At 50.5% G+C, this 18,659-nt stretch overlaps 2 protein-coding genes across 2 annotated transcripts in view; one reads left to right on the top strand and one right to left on the bottom strand.

The window, feature by feature from the left end:
- Positions 1–1,303: 1,303 nt before the first annotated feature.
- cep170ab (centrosomal protein 170Ab) lies at positions 1,304–12,684 on the bottom strand. Its single transcript, XM_076038274.1, has 19 exons — positions 12,590–12,684; positions 10,833–10,996; positions 10,652–10,741; positions 9,757–9,835; positions 9,516–9,574; positions 8,986–9,184; positions 8,125–8,253; positions 7,508–7,960; positions 7,046–7,428; positions 6,833–6,961; positions 6,596–6,728; positions 4,890–6,350; positions 4,308–4,551; positions 3,926–4,034; positions 3,672–3,833; positions 3,110–3,198; positions 2,746–2,839; positions 2,256–2,307; positions 1,304–1,993 (listed from the first exon to the last, which is right to left on the bottom strand). The coding sequence occupies exons 2-19, from the start codon at positions 10,935–10,937 to the stop codon at positions 1,776–1,778; spliced, it is 4,188 nt and encodes a 1,395-aa protein (XP_075894389.1). The 5' UTR covers positions 10,938–10,996; positions 12,590–12,684; the 3' UTR covers positions 1,304–1,775.
- Positions 12,685–15,186: 2,502 nt separating this feature from the next.
- The window catches only part of LOC142896546 (BCL11 transcription factor A-like), a 43,436-nt gene continuing 39,963 nt past the window's right edge, over positions 15,187–18,659 (top strand). The window contains exon 1 of the mRNA XM_076038262.1: positions 15,187–15,703. Coding sequence (XP_075894377.1) covers positions 15,649–15,703 — 55 coding nt within the window. The 5' untranslated portion in view covers positions 15,187–15,648. The remainder of the gene's footprint in view (positions 15,704–18,659) is intronic.

Raw genomic sequence — 18,659 nt, 5'->3', positions numbered from 1 at the left:
ATCAGGATACATTCATGTGTAAACATGGCATGAGGCAAGACACTGGGAAAAAAAAAAACAATATAAAAGAAATAACAAAAAACAAAAGAAGCCTCAAGTTTCTGCTTCTCTGTTGCGTCGCTGATGATAAAATGTCGCCTCGGGACTTGGAGGAAGTCCCGGTCGGTCTGCGCTGGTTCACACACAGCTTCCATTTCAGAGGGGCGGGCGGGATGAATGTCAATCAAACCAGGACGAGTTTCTAATTTTAGGTCAGGTGTGATTTTGGTTCAGGCGGGAACTTAACACAGGAGCATCAGCGGGGCAGGAAATACAAATCTGCAGGTTAATCTTCCTCCCTCCGTGACACCGCGACACTCTGGTCTTGGCGGCTCTCTGATGCAGGGCACTTGTGACAAAGTACATTTGGAAGAGAGGACAACTTTCCTTGTGGGAGCTACACTGGATTTCTCAGCAACACGTGGGGTTGGGGGGGGGGGGGGGGCGTCGTCATGGCCGCAGACAGACAGACAAGGCATGGGCTGGTGGGACTTTTTGGGTCGGATCAGCATTTTTTTTACACTTGTACACTCTGCACACATGGTCAGTTCTTCTCCAGGCTGGAAAATCATGACATGTCGAGCTGAGGGAACTGCAGCTGCAATTAGTAACACAAAGATATTTGATATATAATTCCAGGTTAGCAGGTTAGAGGCAAACTTCAAGAGCAGCCCGGTGAAACAGCTGATGGACCGCTCCTGTTTGGACTTGAGGGTCAGCTGACCGTTGAGGGTTGCCAGGTTCTCAAGGCTTCCGATAAAATCAGCAATTGATGGACTGATTTTCTGGGGCGCCTTCATTAATACTGGTAAAGGTGCAGAAACAGGTGCAAATCAGCTGCCTAGAAACCTTGCACACACGCTGCTGGGATGGTAAGAACACAGCACTTTCTATGCAACTTGGCCTTCGCCACGGCTTATGCAAAACTCCCTCATGGGAAAACAGGCTTTTTGAAAGGTGCCGCTTATGTGAGACGTTATTTATCTCCTGAAGCAGCAGCTGCTGTGGCTGGCGAGAGAAGATAATAAACTGTAAACATAACCGACACAGTAGATTAATAACCTTTCAGCAGAACTTTTTACAAGTCAAATGTACATTTATGCTCCCACCAAACGCCCTCAGGTGGCGTTTTTGTGCATTGCATTGCTTTGATTTTCCGGTCAAACGTACAAAAGTTTTGCTACTTTTGAACGCTGACGCTTAAACTGCATGTTTTCTTCTTTTGGTTGTTAAACATTTGCTTGCTTGCTGCTCACACTGTGGCCAATTTCCCTTTTTCAAAATAGGGCCCCTTTAAACTTGGAGGTTATATCGCCACCTTTGGCTGTGGCGTGCGCTTCCTACCCTGCATGTGCAGCTGGACGCGGGCGTCCTTGTTTTTAAACACTTTATCAGGCGCGGCTGCAGCCTGAACGTGCCTGGAAAACCAAATTGGAGATGGACGCAGCCTCTGAGGACACTGGTTTGCATCTTTAGCAATACAAACTATCTTTGTTAAAACCCGTCAACTTTAAACGATGATGCAGCAACGCAAAAGCACAGATGAATAACTGTTTTCTATGTCACAGGTTACTGTCTGGTTCTTCCTTTTGTATATTTTTTTTCCTTGGTTAGAAACGATATCTGGTAAAGTTGGACTTTGAAGTCCACAGTCTTGTCCCAAACCCCCTTGTTTTGGTTTGCAAGTTGGGGACTTTTAGGGACGCGTCCTCCAGGTATGAAGTGATGGTGGTGGATCACTTGTGGGACCTGGAGGCCTGCTCGGCAGCCGATTCTGGCTCCGCCACCTCTGTCTTCCCCGGAGGCCCGCAGGGCTGGCCGGCATTCGCTTCCGGTCTGGAGGAGGTGGACCCGGCGGAGATCTCTGGTCCTGGCTGAGTCCCTGGGCTGACGCTGACACCCAGGTTGGACAGGGAGTCCATGGCGCCGTCAGGGTCCACCATCATGTCAATCACTGGCAGGGTGAGCCAAGGAAGAGTCAGTGTTAGAATAAAAGAAAATCTTCAGAAGGCAGAAAATACAAACATCATCACGTTCACTTGCAAAGGAAATTCCATCATAGTGTGCTGAAGAACTCAGTTATGAAAATCAGTCCCCCTATGATGTCACAGAGGGCACCAACATCTCTGTCAGGTAAGTGAGAACACTGCTCTGAAAGGTCTGCTGCTCTTACATAATTCCGTGAATAATAAAAAACAAAACAAAAGCATCCGTACCAAGCAGCTGCCCCTCCACCCTCTTCAGGTCTTGAATGATGCCGGAAATCTCCTGTTGAGGTGAATTAAAAACAAATCAAGACTGACTGAGGAGGTAACACACACACACACACACACACACACACACACTACATCATCACTCCATCTCTCAGGCAGCCGCCGCAGCAGGTCTTGGAGCTGCGCCATGTGCACCGGCTCCTGCTTTATGAGCCATGTGACGGTCTGACAGCAGGAAGGTCTGCTTTGGGGTTCACGCCAGGCCGAACGCAGATGTCGTGGCGTATTCCATTATAACGGAATGTGCTGAGTAATTCACAGGACTGAAGAATCGGCTGCATCCGCTGTTAATTGCCACAGCGAGCAATCGCGTGTTGTGCAGGGTGAACATTCGCGAAGGACTAAACACAGCGAGTGGACATGCGCCATGGACTTTGGCCCCTTTAACGGCCAAAATAAATATGACGCAATGAGAAACACGACGCGCTGTCACCTTGTTGGAGCTTTTGAGCAGTAAGGAATCGTGCTCCGCCTGCAGTTTGCCCTCAATCTCCTCCCATTTCCGCTCCTTGTCTTTGAACAGGATCCTGGAGGAGGAGAGAAAACAGGTCTAGATAGTCCAACACATGAAAACAGGTTCAGCAACACAACAACAGTATAACTGGGGAAGGTGAAGCCGATGGCTGAAGTGTTTTGTGTGTGTGTGTGTGTTGTCGTGTTGCAGCGCTGTGAAGCGTGAACCTCTGTGATGTGCCACTCAGCCGCTGCGTGTCCCAGTTTCCGCTCAAAAACACAAGAAGCGGGAAGCTGCATCCTCCGCTCCCTTTATTACAGCAGCACTTGGTTTCGCTGTTCACCTGATCTTGCAGGCCGTTTTGTCCACGGACTGACGGATCCGGGCGGAGAGCTGAATCACCGATGCCAGCAGCAAACTGTCCAGCACCGCCTGGCGAGAGGTTGAGGGGGAATTTTTACAGTGCACAAGTGAACTGACTGCATTCGCATGTGCAAAAACATCTTAAGATTGTTGAAAAGGAACAAATGCTACTGAATTGAAAATAAGGGGCTCCCTCTAGTGGCAAACCTTGTTATGGACTGCATAACATGGTTTTGCCTGTTGGACTATACATATATATGTACAAAAATACTCTCAGAGAGACAATCATCTGGGGCTGCAAATCTAAGGGTGTTATCGACCCTTTATGACATCATAAAGGGCTAATATCCAGAAATGCATGATTTTGCACGCACTTAGCGAAAAGTGGAGGCAGTAGAGGACCTGAAGATCTGATGCCAAAAAGTTCATATCGTCTCTCCTTATTACACGATATTTAAATGATCTCGTCATTCCGCACCAGCTCTACTGAAATGCTGTTTTGTTGATATTGTTTATTGTAACATTCTGCCTGGGACACTCACATCCTCTCTGTTCCACGTCTGTCTGCGGATGGAGCGGCTGCTCTGCCCCCCCGAGGTCCTGCGGCGCTGCGCTGCAGACTGTCCATTGGACGCCACAGCGGCGGTGCCGTGCGCGGTGGGGCCGCCCACGTCCACGCTGTCGTCGAACGCACGCTCCTCTAACTGGAAGAGAAAGTCAGAGCCGACCGACCATCAGTGCCGCACGATATTGGGCCTCTCGGCGAATCTGAACACAAGTTGTTTGTGGTTTGCACCAGAGCTCCTGGATCGGTGGCTGCAGGGCTGACCGAGTCGATTTCTCCGGCGACGTCGTGGATCTCCCTGGCGAGCATGGCGAGGTCTTTGGCAAGGTCCTGGCTGATCCTGATTAAAAAAAGACAGATGTTGAGCATCGTCCAATACGGGTCAAAACAACTCGAGGTTCTTGGATTATTTAGGGATGGTAACTTTTTTATTTTGTTGCAGCAAAGGTCAGACCTCATAACCGTCAGAGGCAAAGCACGGCCAAAACAGATGCAAATAAATGACAAAAAGAAAACATGTCAAACAGTGGGGGGGTTCATTTGCCCCTGAGGGAAACAGCCAGGCATGAATATTAACATCATGACTCATTGGCGCTCTGAAAGGTTCTCTCACCGGGCGATTTCCTCGCTGTGTGCCGTCCAGTCCCGCATGTAGTCGTCCTGTTCTTTGGAGTGCTTCAGAGCAGCCAGGCTGGCCGGGTTGGGGGACGCTGGCGCCGACCCCCCCAGCTGGGCCACCCGGGTGGAGAGGAGGGGTCGCCCGTGGCCCTGCTGCTTGGATACGTGGCGGTTGGAGCCATACTCGTCCTCCGAGGTGGAGGCGTACTCCACGGGCACGCGGCGCCACCGTGAGCTGGCTAATGGCAACAGAGGGGAAAGAGGTTTTAGCCCTCTGTTTGCAGCATGGAGCAAAAAAAATGGTTGTTTTTGCTTCCCGCTAAAACTGATGGTTATGTTGAAACTTGTCCATGCTTTGTTGGTTCTTGGCCTCTGAGAGAGGAACCGACATCCATTTGGGGGCTTGTCACTCACCTAACAAACTAATATGAATGGTCAAAGCCCTTCGTGACATCACAAAAGGTATGCAAGCAAGTGAATTGACTGACTTTGGTCATTTCTGGACACACAGGCTGCCATACATACATTTATATCTTTTCAGCTGAGAAATATTGTTTTTGCCAAAAATAGTACTCACATGCCGGTGGCACGTGTCCGTGGGAGGAGGGGCCTTTGCTCTTGTCTGGCAGCTTGGACACGCTGTTGGCCCGAGCCCGATGTCCAGACATGGTGCTCACATTCGAAGCTCTCAGTCCGTGCCTGAGGGCGTAATCGCCCGCGGCGCTGCGAGCCCCCAGCCTATTGCCCCTCGTCACGGTGGCCTCAGAGTCACTTTGGGCCGAAGGGGAACCGACTCTGGGCCTCCGTGGCTGAGCCAGGGCCTCTATCCTAGACATCCCTCTCTTTGCCATGCCCGTCCTGGATGTGGAGCTGGCAGTGGAGGCCTCCGACGCCACAGACATGCGGTCCAGATCGGCAGCTTCGGTGTCCGACGAATCCCCAACGCGGGCTCGCCTGAGCAGGGACGTCCTGGTGGGCCTGGGTTTGGGAACGCAGGCGGCCTTGGCAGCTCCGGAGGAGGCCGAGGCCTGCGGGGTCTTGCCGCGACTTGGTTTGGAGCCGGCTCCTGTTGCCGTGGCCCCGGTCTGGCCCCGGGTGTGCGAGCTCCTGGACTGCGTAGAAGTGGGCTGGGAATCGGAGAGGAGTGAGTTGGAGTTGATGTCGTCATCGGTCAGGTCCAGGGACGTCCAGGGCCGGCTGGGTGGTGGCGGAGCAGAGGTTCTGGTCTTCGCCCTCCTGTCCTGGGACTCTCGGGTCCCGCCGGGGCCTCTGCTGGACGAGCACACCACCGTCTTCTCCTTCTGCTGGCCCGCCAGAGTGCGCCGCTTCTGAACCACTCGCCTGGCGCCGTCCGCCTGGCTCACCGTGCTGGTCGTGTCCACGTCCGACTCTGGGGACATGGACCCCTCAATGGACTGACTCGGAGGATCCCCCTGGTCCGAGACAGTGGTCTCCAGGAAGGCCGCCACAGCCTCCGCGTCTTTGTGCACGGTGCCGCTGTCGATGGTGCCGCCCTCTTTGCTCTTCAGCCCGTCGATGCGAGGTATCAGCTCAATGGGGATGTTGGCGCTCGGCTTCTCCACGGTGAAACTCTCCTGCCTCAGCAGCGGTTTGCCACCACTGTCCTTGGACTTCTCCTCTTCCTTTCTCCTCCTCTGAGCCTCCTCCATCCTCTTCTCCCCACTGGTCATTGGACGAGGAGGAAGCTTGGCCAACACGCCCGACTTGCTGGACCTCCCGCCGCCGCTGTCCTGGGATTTGGCCGGCGAGGAGCGACTGGGGCTGCTGCCGTGACTCCCTAGACCACCGCCACCACCCGCCGGTCGGTTCTTTCCCCTGGCCACCTTCTCTGCCTGGTTCTCCTTCTCCTGTAGCTCTGTGTCCTGCTTCTCTCCCATGTCCACACGCAGGCCTGAGCCTGGGGTCCGTCGGCCCAGGACCAGCTCCTCTCCAGGAGGCTGTGGGAGGGTTCTTCTCTTGCGCTCCGTGTAGGCCGATGACGCGAAAGAGGCCGAGTGGCTGGATTCACTGATTTCAGCTGTAGGGAGAGAAAATGAATATTATAGTTGAGCGGATGCTGACAGGATGCAGTGCGAGATACTCAGCGAACATTCCCCGATCCCTTAAAACTAAAGAAACCCAACCCAACCCAAGCAACCTTGGCTTAAAATGAGAAAAATCAACAAATTGACAACCAGATTAATAATGGTTTCTGCTGGAGTTTGTCAAGAGGGATGAGAAAGAGTTCAGATTGATGGAGTTTTGACACTCTGTCCTTCACACCTCTATCCTCGGTCACCATGATGTGGCTCTCCCCTCCTGAGCCCTCGGGGTCTGTCCTGATGTGACTCGCCGCCAGGGTCGCCCACTGTGAGACCCAGCGAGGACCGCCCACCACCAGACCTTCGGGAAGAACCTGGGTGACGAAACCGTGAGGGTTAAAAACTCTGTTTGAACGATCGAACGAGTTTGGGAACAAATGAAAAGAACAAATGAGACGATTGCGTCGAGCGACTGAACCTCCGTCTCCACTCGTCCAGGCTTCCCTCTGTCTCCGGTGCCGGACCTTTGGGAGCCGAGCCGTTCTCTCTGCTCGGCGCCGGCCAGCCTGGACAGACACACGGCCTCCTGCTCGTCCACGCCAAACACCTGCCACCACACGCAAGAGAATGTGCGTTCAGAACACCGTCATTGGTCGACTCGCCCCTGACAAGAACCATCACCGGCCTTCACCTTGTCGATCATCTTCCTCGCCTCTTCCTCCTCCTCTTCCTGATCTCCGTTCTCCAGCTCGATGGTGTAGGTGCCTCTGTCGCTGTAGTCGTCGCCGTGTTGGTGTTGGTAGCGCTCCTCCCGGCTGCTCTGCTGGCGCAATGCTGAGTCCCTCTGCCGCTCCACCAGGCCGCCGGCCGCTTTGGACGTCGACGACTTGCGCCGCCGCGCGGGACTCTCTTCCTCGGCGAAGAGCCCCTCCGGCACGTTGGCGCGGCCCTCTCTGAACTTCATCCCCGGACCGCCCCAAGGCCCCCACGAGCGCTCCTCGACCACCGTCGCCCTGCGCTGCTCCCCCAGCGCGTTCTCTGAGTCGCTCTGCGTGCCGTCCTCGTGTTTGCTGCCTGCCGGAGGAAACAGTGGAGGGTCAGGAAGTGACATGGAAAGTCAAAAAGATGTTCAGCCGAGTTTTCCTTGCTGCACCTTTAAGGCTCCTCAGATGCACAGGCACGTCGCTCTTCACACTCTCCCCGTCCTCCTCCGCCACAATGTCCTTCAGCGCCAGCGGCAGCTCATTCTGGGCCAGCCAGTCGGCGACCTTCACCTCGGCGGCGACCATGGCCGTCTGCAGCGGGCTCAGCTCCTCCCCTACTGGTCTTTTGGGGCGGGGCTTGGTCTCGGGTCCCACCTTAGCTGGCCGATCCTTGGCGGACGCTTTCCCCGCAGCTCCGGAGTCAAACTCGATGGTGAAGGAGGCGTGGCCGTGGGCAGGTTCCGCTGAGGAAGACGCCCCGGCCCCTTGTTCCCGAGGGGTGTCATTGCCGCTCACTCTACCAGTGGAGGGGGTGTCCTTGGTGGGGATCTCAAAGTAGCTGGGCTCCTGATTGGACGCTGTCTGAGGGCCAGACTTTGGGCCTTCTGCGCCTCTCTTGCCGTCTGTCAACAAAGCGAGACATCAATTTAGCACCACAACATCCAGTGAGAGTAACTAATGTATTTCTCTCCGTCATGACTGTTCAAGATGGGAAATGATACCTTGAAAATAACATCCCAATCAATCAAAGTCTTAATTGCAGCGTAAGTAGAAAGAGAAAAACAACCTGTCTCAGCTTTTTCTCGTTTCCTGTCTGGGATTTTCTCCTCAGGTCTTCCAGGCTCAACTTCTCCGTCCCCCCACCAGGCAGGCTGGCCGTAGAGGGGCGTGCCCCTGTGCAACGCTGATAAATCACCTGATAGGAAATAACAGAAAAAAATAAAATGTCAATCGCATTTACCACAAATTTACCAAGTAGAACAGAATCATAAAGAAAGGCTGACGACAATTAATGTGTAACTTAGCTCCAGGGATAAAACTGACCATGTGACCATATTGTGTGTCCAGAACTTTGATCTGTTTGAGGTTCCATAATTTTACTCTTCGCATTTATTAATCAATTCATTAATTTGATTTATTGATTTAAATACTCTTTACTATCACTAGGTGCTGCTAAATCATATGTACTAGGCCTTTAAAAAAATTGTCAACAACAACAACAACAACAACAAAAAATAATTGTTGATCACAATTTGTTGAAATATTATTGAGTAGAACTTATTCCTAGGAATCAAACTAAACATGTGACCTTTTAAGCCAGTCACTCAATAACTTTGATAAATAAAAACATAATGGACAGCATTATCTTAGGGGTACGAGACCCCACAATAAACAACTATCCTCAAACATTATTGTGTGTTTTCTGCCTCTGTGAGGTTTCGGTGACACAGTGTTAGTTGCCCAACAACAGATTGTGAGTGTGTAATCACGGCTGTGTAAATATTTGACCACAAATTTCCTCGTTGCCTTGAATTAATGAAGTTCTTCTCAATAAAACAAGTCTTGAAATGCAGCCACCCCCACCGAGTGAGTGCGACAGTAAAGGCTCAGCTGGACATGAACATTGGAGGTCTTCTGACATTCTGACCTGTCATCTTCTCCTCGGCCCTGCTGGCCTCGGCGGGCTTCATGGTGGCGGCTGCTGCTTCACACACTGTTGCTACTGCTGCTGCTGCTGCTGCTGCTGCTGCTGCTGCTGCCGCCTCAGACGATTTCACCTCAGATTTGGGGGACAAGTCTGGAAGTTTCTTCTGACTCAGCTGAAGCTGGCTGCTGAACTTCTCGTGCTGACGGTGGAAGTGGAGATTCAGAATGAGTCAAAGCTGTCGGGGTTTTTCCTTTACTGACACGGCGCTACGATGCCGAGCTTTCATCTCCGTTCATTACCATAAAATGTTGCCCTATTTGGATGAAACAGCAGACACTAGCATTTTCCTTCTCTATTTGCCAATTTCAGCAGAAGGTCCACTCTGTACCTGTCAGGACTTTTATCTAGTTATTTATTTTACAGGCAGGACAAAAAAATAGAGAAATGCCTTGGCTGTGCCGCAGTTATTTACTCCACCCACGTATTTTGACTGCAAGTCTTTCAAAAACATGCACACTGAGCAGTCTAACCTTGAGGGCCTCCTCTGGAATATGCATCTCTCCTCGCACCACGGTGAACAGGTTGGTATGTTAGCTGGGTTAAGGAAAACACAGAGCGCCGAGCAGCTTATCTATAATGCAGCAGGCAGAGAGTTGCGAGCATCGGCCACTTTTCAGGAACAGATAAAGTTACAGCGCTGGCTGTCGCCCGTGAGCGCCGGACCTGTTTGGCGCCGGGCACACGCTCCGGAAAACCACAAGCAAAGGATATCATATCCAAAGCGCAGCTTGTCATCCACCTTCAGGGTGACGTAGCTCTGCTCCTGGATCCTGACATCGTTGACAAACGTCTGCAAAAGAAAAGGGGATCGGATCGGAAACCAGGGAGTGAAGACACTGTGCTAGCGGCTGCTTAAAAGGCCATTGTGTTTTTATTGGTTAATATCAAACATGTACATCTAAATAACGAGTAGGTCAATTTGTAAGGTGGCCATGTATCTACATTACCCAGAATGCATTCTGCTCCGGCAATCCGTGACTATGCCCTGACTAAGCGGGACCATGTGAGACCAAGTAAAATATCCTAAAACAGGGTCATTGTTGGGAATGCACTTATCTACCACTAGGTGCCTCTCAATCTTACACACTGGGGCTTTAAAGGTGTTCTGATCAAAATATAAACTTTTTTTTCTTTTATAATTTTTGTATTTTTCTTCTTTTGACAGCAGAGTTAAAGGAAAATGTTGAATCTGGCCATTTGTTGTTGAAGACAAAGATAAAGAAAAAATAATACACAGGCTTCAATGCAACTCTGTATATGGTATCTGCAGCGATGAGTCAGGATGTAATGACAGAAAAAAAGCTTCCTAGAACTCTCTGTTGCCTCTTCCTTCATCCTGTCATTTAGAGATGCTGATTCATCCTGGACCTTTTATTCCGTCTTGTCAAACGATTCCCTCTGGACAAGTTTTAGACACATCAAGTCTATTCTCAGTCGAAGCGGACCGTAAATCACAAAATAATGCATGCTCATCACACTGCTGTGAAATAAAACAGAGCAGTCCTTCATTGGATTAGACGAGGGTTTTTTTTCTCTCTCTTTTGCCTAAACAGGACGTACATGAAGCAATTGGAACAAAGACAAGCGGAGGAAGACAAACACTCACCCCGTTCAAGCTGCCCAGGTCCTTCACCTTGTGCTCATCGGCATTTGGCTCGTAGTTGACGACCGCGTGCTGTTTGTCCACACTGCGGGACTTAAATCACACAGAATCCAGTCAATGGTTGTAATCCACTCTAAATCCCGCTGCCCTCGCTGGATGGGAATGAGCACACAAGCCGGCGTACCTGCAGCATGAGCTCGCAGTCGTCCCTCCCCACGAAGATCATCTCCCTGGGCAGGCGATGGCGCGTCCCACCGCCGCTCACCAGGAACCAGGAAGTCAGACTCATCTCTGCCTGAAGGGGGGTTGGGGTGGGGGGGCTCACCTTTGACCTTTTAAGGCATCCCGCTACAGGAAACAGGGACGCAGACGCAGTGCGGTTATGCACAGATTGAAAAACTTTCTGTGTCTGAGTCTTTACAAGATGAAGTTTCTGGGAACGTCAACTCTGAGGGAGTCGACCTCCGTTTGCGTGATTGTGCGTCTGTGTACATTTGGAGCCCCAGAGACGCTGACATTTTCCTTTGTGTAAGAGCCGCACACATGAGATAAAACAGTCCCCAACCCACTAGCCCACCAGAAGCCTAAATTGAATTGCTCTGCTGAGTCGCCCCGTTGCCAAATCCACAGAAAATAAAGTGGAGAGGAGAAGCAAGAGGAGGAGGAGGGGAAGGAGGACGAGTGAGAGGAGGAGGAGGAGGAGGAGTCCGAAAAAGAGGACAACACCACTTTGACTCAAGGGATGGAATGACAGCCAGTCATGCAGGAAATGCCTACAAAACAAATGCTACATTAGCAACGGCTAATGCAAGCACCTGGTGTCAGATGCACATCAGTCACACTGTCTGTCTCTCATATGATCCCCTGTTCACATGGAGAATGGCTCTTTTCACACTGACATACACGCAGCTGGCCCTTCCTGAGCAGCAGCAGCAGCAGCAGCAGGAGCAGCAGCAGCAGCAGCAGCAGCAGCAGCAGCGTGATCACACAACAGGCCCTGCTGACTCACGCTCCCACCGAGCCGCTGGCTGAATTAGCCGGATGGAGCCTAATTACACACACACTCACACACTTGAGGTATAAGTGGGACTATCCAGTCCTGTTTATGCATCAGCTCATCTCAATGGGACATGACAGCCCTCCGTCTCCTCCTTCTCCCCCCCTCACCACCACCACCCTCATCATCATCACCACCCCCACCATAGAAGAATGGTTAACCCCTTCAGTGGCCTGGCCCACATGCATGCCTTTTTTTTCTTTTTTTGAATCACTTCATTTTATTTTGGACGCTTGACCACACACGGCTCGGTCCTCCACGGCCAGACAGTCATCCAGACCCACCCCCCTCTCCTCTCCTGCACGGCATGACAACACATCACTCCCATCACCAAAGGAGGGCTCGAATCGGGCCAATCGGGCGGCGGAAAATTAGCCCAGTTAGGCCATGTCTCATTCCGGTCAGCTGTTAAACGATGACACCGCCCGCAAAGAAGAGCGATGCGATAAAATCCACCTCGTTTGGCGCGTTTGTGGGGGAACGAGGCCAGATAAGGCTGTAAATTCAGTGTCCAATCCGGCTACGGTGTTGCAACGCCTCCGACGGCGACTTGTCATCTCGAGCGTATTGATCCATCGCCTCCAGGATGTTCATCTTTGTTTCTTATCCTCGCAAAAAAAATGATTTTAATATTAAACAAAAACAATTGGATCGGATTTACGCACCGCAGAGATGTTCACGTGCTTGCGTAAAATCACGTTCCGGATGCTGCTCGCGGGCAGCCAAAAGGCTCCGCCGTTATGGACGACGGGACGACATGCACAGTGGAGGCTCGTCATATCGCACCGCAAACACAACGGCGCTCCATCCAGACCGTCCGCATCCCGAGCGCAGGGATGAATAAACGCACACACGCGCGCGCGGAAAAGACGGGAGCCACTCACCAGGATCCTCTGCGGACAGCCAGCATCCGATGCGCTGAGGAGGCACCGAGAGCCGAGCTGCTGCTGCTGCTGCTCCTGCTGCTGCTAGTCGACCCCCTGCCCAGCCCTGCTCCTCCAGCACGGCTGCGTCTTGGCCTCAAGGTGGCGCTGCGCACCCACGCAGCAGTGGCGAGGAATTATGTAATCTGGCGAAAAACGAAGCCTGAGTGGCCGCACTAGATCAACGTCACTAATGAAATTATAGAATTCCAACTAATGAAGAAACAGAATTATGGAGTCTAGTTTTGATTTTTAGAGGGACAAATTGCAAGTTATGAAAAAAAATGCAAATTTTTTATTTTGGGAGAATGCACCTGTGATTTCTTTTTTCTTTCTTTTTTTTTTTTTTTAATAATGATTTGTAATAGTGACGCAGAATCGATAACAAATGGGTAAATATGATGTAGTTTGCAGTCTAGTTCCTATTTTCTTTCCTCTGGCTAAAATAAATGCGTTGCATTACAATTGATGTTTGCAACCCCTGTATTTTAGCACAGTGTAATAGCTTCATAATATCGTCATGGCATTCCTCTGCAGTAAATCTGCAATTACACCCTTAGATGGCGCCACAGTATCGTACTATGAGAGCAGCAGGCCCAGGTTGGATCCTGCCATCGTTGTGGCCCACCAAAAAACCGTCTCAATTTAACATTTAACAGCAAATAATTCGGTGTCAGCACACACAACCCGTCGAAGTCTTACATCCAAAGACTCCATTTGTTCATTTATTTATTTAACCATGTATTCAGTGGCTGTGCAAACCATTAGGGGCTCCATTACACAACAATCAATTAGCCTATTGTAAAGTTCATGATGCATTAATAAATCCAACATTAATAACACAAGTGAGTCATTAATGCTGACGCTGGTTCAACTCACGTCCCTTTTTTTTTTTATATTAATCATAGCACAGTGACGTTATTGTGAATGCATGACTTTGCCTGTGTGCCCCTTTACTCAATAGAGGCTGCAGCATTGCAATAAAACTGCAGGAACCTCCGGGGACACCGTAATCCTGTTGGTGCCTCAGATACATCATATCCTGTAGGCGCGCTGGCCTACAGCGCAATAATGCTTCACCGCCGTGTATTCAATTAACGTGAATTTTAGCTTTCTATTTTTGTCCTCAGCGCGTTTGGAAACACAATATATCAAGCAAACCACCTGCCAGAAAGAGGAGCGAACTCCCTGTTCATCCCTTCAGATTTTATTGATGAGACACTTTTGACCTGAAGTATGAAACAATAATAATAATAATAATAATAATAATAATAATAATAATAATAATAATAATAATAATAATAATAATAAAAATGATCTGCCTCAACAATAAATTCCACCCGGTTCCCTTTCATTCTTGTGTATTTAATGTCTTTATTTGCCCATTATTTTTTAAACTTCACTTTCTAACAATGACGTGTGTGTCAGGGATTCTTTTTCTTCCCCAACTTTTTTTTTTCAATCAGTTCCACAAAAACAGCACTTTGTGGTGTTACTAGAGGCCACTGATAGCTCTTCCAGGTTAGTGACAACAACACCCCAAACCAGACATCGTCCCGCCCTCTGAGACCACCTTGTCTTGTTCCCCTTCTGAACATGTGGGTGGTCCAACAAATTTCAGGAAGTTAAAGGTGAGTGTGTTTTTTTTTTTGCAGGAGCTGTTGCAGGAGTGCTGTTTTTGTTTTGTTTTTTGTTTTTTAAAAAAAATCCTGTTTGTGAAAAGCGAAGGAGTTTTGTTTGATTAATTTAAAGAGGACGTTGAAGATGAAAAATAAACAGCTTAATTGAAGGGAAGAAGGTATTGGACCTTTATTCATTGACAGTCTGGTATATATTAGTATTAAAAAGGCAAAACCGAGCATTTCTGCAGGACGCTGTCTAACACATGGCTAAATGTGCTGCTAATTAATATGTCATTACACACACACACACACACACACACACACACACACACACACACATATATATATACACATATAAATATGTATCTATGTTTAATGGTATAAAACCTTGTATAAAGCAGTCATAAAGCTATAACAGCGAGACATTTTTTTTATACAGAAGACTGCAAACACATGGCTATATAAGTGCAACATGAAAAAAAATCCGCAATTACATCAAATTAAGTATATAGTTTTTCAATTTATTAAATATCTTCATCCACCCTCCATATGACATCACATTAAATCCACACCGCAGATTTACATAATTGCTGCATATTCACGTCAGACCTGGAAATCTGTAATAAACATGAGATGCTTCGCGCGCCTCGCTGCTTCTCTGCACTTCCCGACGTGTAAAGCTCAGGTCTCTCTCTCTCTCTCTCTCTCTCTCTCTCTCTCTGTGGCCCGGCCCCCCTCCCGCCCCTCCCTCCATACCCTCCGTCCATTGGTGGTGTCTCCGGGGTCTCCCCCCACCACACACACACACACAGACACAGACACACACACCCCTCCTCCACCTCCTTCCATAGGTAGTCCATAATGAGTGTCCATTGGTTTTGATTATGGCTCGTCCCCCCTCCCACCGGCCCTTCCCACCCCCGTCTCCCCCGTCCCCGTCCCCCCTCCCTCGCGCCGTCCCTCCGTCCGTCTCCTGACGTTCAAGTTCGCAGGAACGTCACGTCCGCACACTTGAACTTGCAGCCCACGGTGGGAGGGGAGGGGGTGGTCTGGAGAGAGGGTGGAGGGTGGAGGGGGCGAGGTGGGTGCCGGAGCTTCAGCCGTACCCCCATCAGTAGTCCGTCTTCTTCTGTGAGAGAAAAGTCATGAGGAGGTCCGCACAGCCCGCAGCGCGCGCCGCCTCAGCCGCCTCTGTATGATCCGCAGCTACCGCCGTCTGTTTTATTTCCACCGCCGCCACCAGCGGTGTTTGAGCGCTTTTTCCCCTTTTACCCCCCACCTCCGACCACATTCTGCTTCTCCGCGCATCAATGAAGATATTCCACTCGGAGTGAGTCTACCTTGTAGGAGCGGATTTCCCAATGTGAACTCAGCTGAGGAGCCGCCACTCAAGCCGACATGTCTCGCCGCAAGCAGGGCAAACCCCAGCACTTGAGCAAACGGGAGTTTTCGCGTAAGTGGCCGATATTTCTCTCCTGGTTTGTGTGCGTACACGGTACGCGCGCGTATGTGACTCTATTCGTGCTCCATTCGTTTTTCTTTCTTTCTTTTTTTCTTTTTTTCTTTTTTTTTTATTCTGCTTGCCGCGTTACTGAGCAACTTCCTCTGGAGTCAGACGCGGTTACACGCGCGGAGTCCCGTCCCGAGCCAACGCGTCCAGGACTTATTGTGAGAACGAGAATAAGAAATGGACGTTAAATAAAGAAATAAAAAAATAAATCGATCCGTGCGCTCTGTCGGGAAGTTTTCAAACAACGTGACAGTCAACTTGTGCTGCCTGTACGTGAGTCAGCCTCCGGCATTTCCTTCGCCATTAAAGGGCAGCCGTGGACTTCATGGCCGGAGACCTTTGACTGTGTGACGGCAGGAAGCTCCGCCAGGCAGCGGCTCCACCATGCTGCCGCTGCCGCTGTTGGTGGTGGTTGCAAACAAGCAAGCAAGCAAGCAAGCAAACAAACCAAACACCTCCTCTGCTCTCAGAATGTATTTTGCACATGGTTTGGCCGGTTCGGGTTCGGCCAAAAGGGCGCACACGCATCCACTTGTCCGCGCAGACACGAGCTCGACACACGGATTCACGGAATGTAGTTTTGCTCGTCGTCGTTCTTCCCTCTCCTCCGCGCGGCTCGAATTCCTCGCGGTCTCGGCTGTCTCAAGCGATGCCATGCAGTCAATCCGGTGTGACCGACGCACGCGTTTGCATGCAGGCGGCCAGGCAGGCAGACGGGCACGCAGGCAGGCAGGCAGGCAGCGCGTGAGCGTGCAGGGAAAGTCCGTGCGCCGAGCTGGCTTCACGAGCGCAAGAAAGTCGTCTCTCTTTTTCTTGCTTTTACGCGCGCGTGTGATCAAATCGCGTCACAGTAGATTTTCAGGTGGAATAAAAGGTGCGTTTTTCTGCTCTGATGTTACTGCGGGAGAATCCCTTCCTTCCTTCCGTGCGCGCGACCAGGGCACGCTGCCTGCCCTGTGTCAATGGACGCGAAGCCCCCGTTTTGCAAATCCACTCGTGCGCCTTTTCTTCATTGAAATGATTCCCTTTTCTCCCCTTTTTTGCGTAAAAGCAGTTGCGCACTTGCAGTCGGTCGCTCGCGTGTTTGTTTAGTTTTTGTTGTTTTTGACGGTCATTTGTCAGGGGGGGTCTGTCAGTGGGGGGCGCACTGTCATTGTGCTCCTCGGAGCTGCTGGTGAACTTGAACTTGATCCCCCTTTACCCCCGCGCTGGCTCGCCACGCGCGCAGGCTGTTTTATTTTGGGCAGAAATAAAGCGATTGTCTATTTTGACGTGGTGCGTCAAAGGAAGAGAAGGGCTCGGAGAAGCGTTTGCAATTTATTTTCACGCCTTTCACGGCTTCATTTATTATCAACATCACGTCCCGAGAGTAAGATTTTTATGACCCAACCCAGGTATTTTGAAATCCCGCCATTTAAATTAGGCTTTGATTGTTTTTGGCAGTAGCCCTTTGTGATCATTCAAAGAGAGAGAGAGCGAAAAAATCTCCACACTGATTACACTGCAGTGTCTCATAAGTGTCAAGTTTGTTTTAGTGCAACTGAGCACACACCAACTTCCCACACCCGCTCACCTTAAAAACTGCACAGAGAATAATAAAGAAAAAAAGGTCCAATTTTGATCACGTGTTTTGTGATGAGAGTATCGATCCCCGGCTCTCACCGCCGTCACTCTATAAAAACAGCAAACGGAGGCCTGCCGGCCGCCGTCGCCCGTCGGCGGGAAACAAGCGAGCCAAAGCGCTTGAGATTCTGCCGCAGTCTGAAGGAAAGGATTATATTCCACTTCTCCAGAGTTATTCACACGCCCTCCTTCCCTCCCCCTTTCCTCTTTTTCCGTGGCATCAAAATGAGATTATTTGGTTTGAAGAAGAATCTTTCTCCGGCTCGCCCCGCTTGCCCGGCGCCGCTCGCCTGCCTATATGAGGTGCCGTCGCCGTAAGCTGGTTAAGATAAGCCCGGGCAGGAACAGGGCCAGATTCCCCTCATCTTTAATGCAGCCGAACATACAGGTAACAGGGCCTATCTTGCATAGTCCCTCATCGCCTTCTCGTCTGACCCGACACGGAATTAAAGGTTGAAGCGGCAGCGAGAATTCATCACATCTTATCTCAACATCCCAGTTGGGGCGCCCAGTGTCGTTTACCGCGTGGCTAGATTACTCCTTTTAAAATGCTCTGCCTCTCCCTGCCTCCCCCGGCCTCCCTCCCTCCCTCGCTCCCTCGCTCCCCTCCTCCCCCCTCCGCCCGCGTACTTCAGGGACCTACTCCACATCCAACCCCTCCACGTCTAACCTTGGTTCACGAGATCCCAGCACTTTTAACGAAATGGGGTCCAATCATCTTGAACTCAAATTAGAATCTATTTTTTGATTCTCGGAGGTGTTAGGTTCATTAAAAAAGGGAGATTGGCAGCACAATAAAGAGGGTCAAGCGACTTAATCGTTCGGCGTGCTTCCTGCCTGCTTGAACGGGCCGCTTCCTTATCGAAGCGCTGCGTCTTCTCCGTGTCGCTCCTCCGCTGGGCCTTTTTTCAGAATCACGTTTTAAAGGCCTGCTGTTGTTGCAGAGTTGACGGCGATTGCCAACAACGACAACACGCGTCCACGGACAGTTGTTGAGCAGCCCAGAAATTAGTAGCTTTTGCTTTTGCTGTTTTTTTCAGAAAGGGTGCCCTGAAAGACTCACTCTGGAATTTGGCCCTTTGTGATGTCACAATGGCTGTCTCGACTAGTTTGTTCCCCTCTCTGATGCTCTGTCTCCTTCCAAACACGTTCACGATCCGTTCTTGTCTTTTCTACCTTGCTTCGTGACTTGCTGTTTTATTTTGAAACTCAACCTTGTGTTTCCCTCCCTTGACCGTTGTCCCCTGGTCCTTTAACTTTGTACTTTGTTCTGAAA

The sequence above is a fragment of the Nelusetta ayraudi genome, unplaced genomic scaffold, assembly GCF_046127955.1.
Source record: "Nelusetta ayraudi isolate G7.1 ecotype Tasmania unplaced genomic scaffold, CSIRO-AGI_Nayr_v1 ptg000004l, whole genome shotgun sequence".
Classification (NCBI taxonomy): domain Eukaryota; kingdom Metazoa; phylum Chordata; class Actinopteri; order Tetraodontiformes; family Monacanthidae; genus Nelusetta; species Nelusetta ayraudi.
This window is presented reverse-complemented; position numbering and strand designations above follow the sequence as displayed.

Bases quoted from the DNA above. Each gene is read 5' to 3' on its own strand.
- cep170ab (XM_076038274.1), bottom strand. From the start codon at position 10,937: ATGAGTCTGACTTCCTGGTTCCTGGTGAGCGGCGGTGGGACGCGCCAT. The intron at 10,742-10,832 runs GTACGCCGGCTT...GTGTGATTTAAG, and splicing joins ACTGCGAGCTCATGCTGCAG to TCCCGCAGTGTGGACAAACA. The intron at 9,185-9,515 runs GTTAGACTGCTC...TTCCACCGTCAG, and splicing joins TTCCAGAGGAGGCCCTCAAG to CACGAGAAGTTCAGCAGCCA.